Below are 2,002 nucleotides of genomic sequence, written 5' to 3'. Positions count from 1 at the left end.
AACAGCAGCAGAAGCAGCAAGGCCCCACCAGAGTGACAGTCGACCCAGCAGCAATGAAGAAAATATCGCCAGCACGCAGACGCACACACATACTGCTGCTGCTGCTGCTGCTGCTGCTGCTGCTGCTGCTGCTGACGCTCATAGTTGTAGGCCAAGGAGCAGACAACACCATCAGCACTCCGTGCGTTCGGTGCAGCAGCGCGAAGGAACGCTGAGAAGCAAACAGCAGCAGCAGCAGCAGCAGCAACACCAAGAGAACAGCAGCAGCAGCAGCAGCAGCAGTGTTGAAAGCACAAGCAGCAAGAGAGCAGCAGCAGCAGCAGCAGCAACAGCAACAGCAGCGTAGAAAGCAGCAGCAGCAGCAAGACAAACCGCTCGTCAATATCCTGCTGCTCTCCTATTTCACCTCAACGTCCCAGAATTAGGGTTTAGGGTTTAGGGTTTAGGGTTTAGGGTTTAGGGTTTAGGGTTTAGGGTTTAGGTGTACTTTGACGTTTTGCTGGAGGCAAATTCTCGCAGCACAGAATTCGGGAAACTCCCAAAGAGGAGGAGCGTATAAAACGCATTCCTGCTGCTGCTGCTGCTGCTGCTGCTGCTGCTGCTGCTGCTGGTGCTGCTGCTGCTGGTGCTGCTGCTGCTGGTGGAGGTCTTGGAGTATCTGCTCGTGCTGCTGCTTGACTGTGAGTTGCTGCAGAAGGTGCAGCTGCTGCTGCTGCTGCAGCGGGAGAGCAATCGTAGAAATTTTCTTAGGGCTTTGCATGCGCGGGTTGAAGCAGAGCGACTGCAGCAGCAAATCTTTTATAATTTTCTTTGATGTTAGACCGCCCCTAATTACATTATCTGAAGCAGACATTAACTCTATGCCATGCCCTGCAAACAAATGCAATCAAAACAGCAGCAGCAGCAGCAGCAGCAGTAGCAGCAGCAGCAGCAGTAGCAGCAGCAGCAGTAGTAGTAGTAGGAGTAGTAGCTCTAGCGGCAGTTTCAGCTTGGAAGCAGCTGCAGAAACCGCAGCAGCAGCAACAGCAACAGCAGCAGCAACAGCAACAGCAGCAGCAGCAACAGCAGCAGAAGCAGCAGCAACAGCAGCAGCAGCAGAAGCAACAGCACCAGCAACAGCAGCAAAAGCAGCGGGAACAGCAGCAACCACAGCAACGGCAACATCAGCAGCAACAGCAGCAGCCACAGCAACGGCAACAGCAGCAGCAGCAGCAGCAGCAGGTATTTACCTTTGATATAGCAGTGTATATAGTTAGGAGGGATGAAGAGAGCCTCTCCGTCTCGCAGCAAAACTAAGTTGAGAAAGAAAGCAGCAAAACAGCTAACATCATCAGGATAACAAGATAAAAGCTGCAGCGCAACCCACTCTGCTTCCTGCTGCTGCTGCTGCTGCTGCTGTTGCTGCTGCTGCTGCTGCTGCTGCTGTTGAGAGGGCTGTGGTGGAGGGTTTTTGATAAGCCTTGCATGCAGGTCTTTTAGAGCTTGCTTCTGCTGCTCTTGTCGTTGCTGCTGCTGCTGCTGCTGCAGCTGCTTGTGATATGCATCAGCTCTTAAGAGAGCAGCAAATGCTGCTTTTATTGCTTTCTCTGAGGCCTCCTCCACTCCTTCTTGCTGCTGCTGCTGCTGCTGCTGCTGCTGCTTGAGTTGTAATAGATATGTACCTTCAGGAGACAGCAAGAAGTTGTCTCCAAGCGCTTGCTGCAGCTCTTTTGTTTGCTGCAGCAGCAACGCGAAATTTGCTGCAGCACGGAAGCCGGCCAAAGCAGCAAAGTCGCCGACAGCAACAATCATCTCTGGCTTGTGATTTGCATCTCTAAATTCTTGAGGCTGCTGCTGCTGCAGCACAGCAGCAAGAGCTTTATCAGGATGACTCTGAATAGATAAAGGAGAAGCAACAGACAGCACCTTCAATAAAAACGGAAACTCATCCTGCTGCTGCTGCTGCTGCTGCTGCTGCTGCTGCTGCTGCTGCTGCTGGTGGAGGCTGTGCAAGTACTTGACG

At 52.5% G+C, this 2,002-nt stretch overlaps 1 protein-coding gene across 1 annotated transcript in view; it reads right to left on the bottom strand.

Moving 5' to 3' along the window:
- Positions 1 to 2,002, bottom strand: part of EAH_00006220 (mannose-6-phosphate isomerase, putative) — a gene marked incomplete at both ends in the record, with an annotated part of 3,269 nt that overhangs the window by 421 nt on the left and 846 nt on the right. The window contains 3 exons of the mRNA XM_013396261.1: positions 29 to 211; positions 488 to 870; positions 1,230 to 1,872. Of these exons, the coding sequence (XP_013251715.1) occupies positions 29 to 211; positions 488 to 870; positions 1,230 to 1,872 (1,209 nt within the window). The remainder of the gene's footprint in view (positions 1 to 28; positions 212 to 487; positions 871 to 1,229; positions 1,873 to 2,002) is intronic.

This window comes from Eimeria acervulina, genomic scaffold (assembly GCF_000499425.1).
Source record: "Eimeria acervulina Houghton genomic scaffold, Eah_scaff26, whole genome shotgun sequence".
In the NCBI taxonomy this organism is placed as follows: Eukaryota; Apicomplexa; class Conoidasida; order Eucoccidiorida; family Eimeriidae; genus Eimeria; species Eimeria acervulina.
Note: the sequence above shows the minus strand (reverse complement) of the source record. Positions and strands in the feature narration are given on the sequence as shown.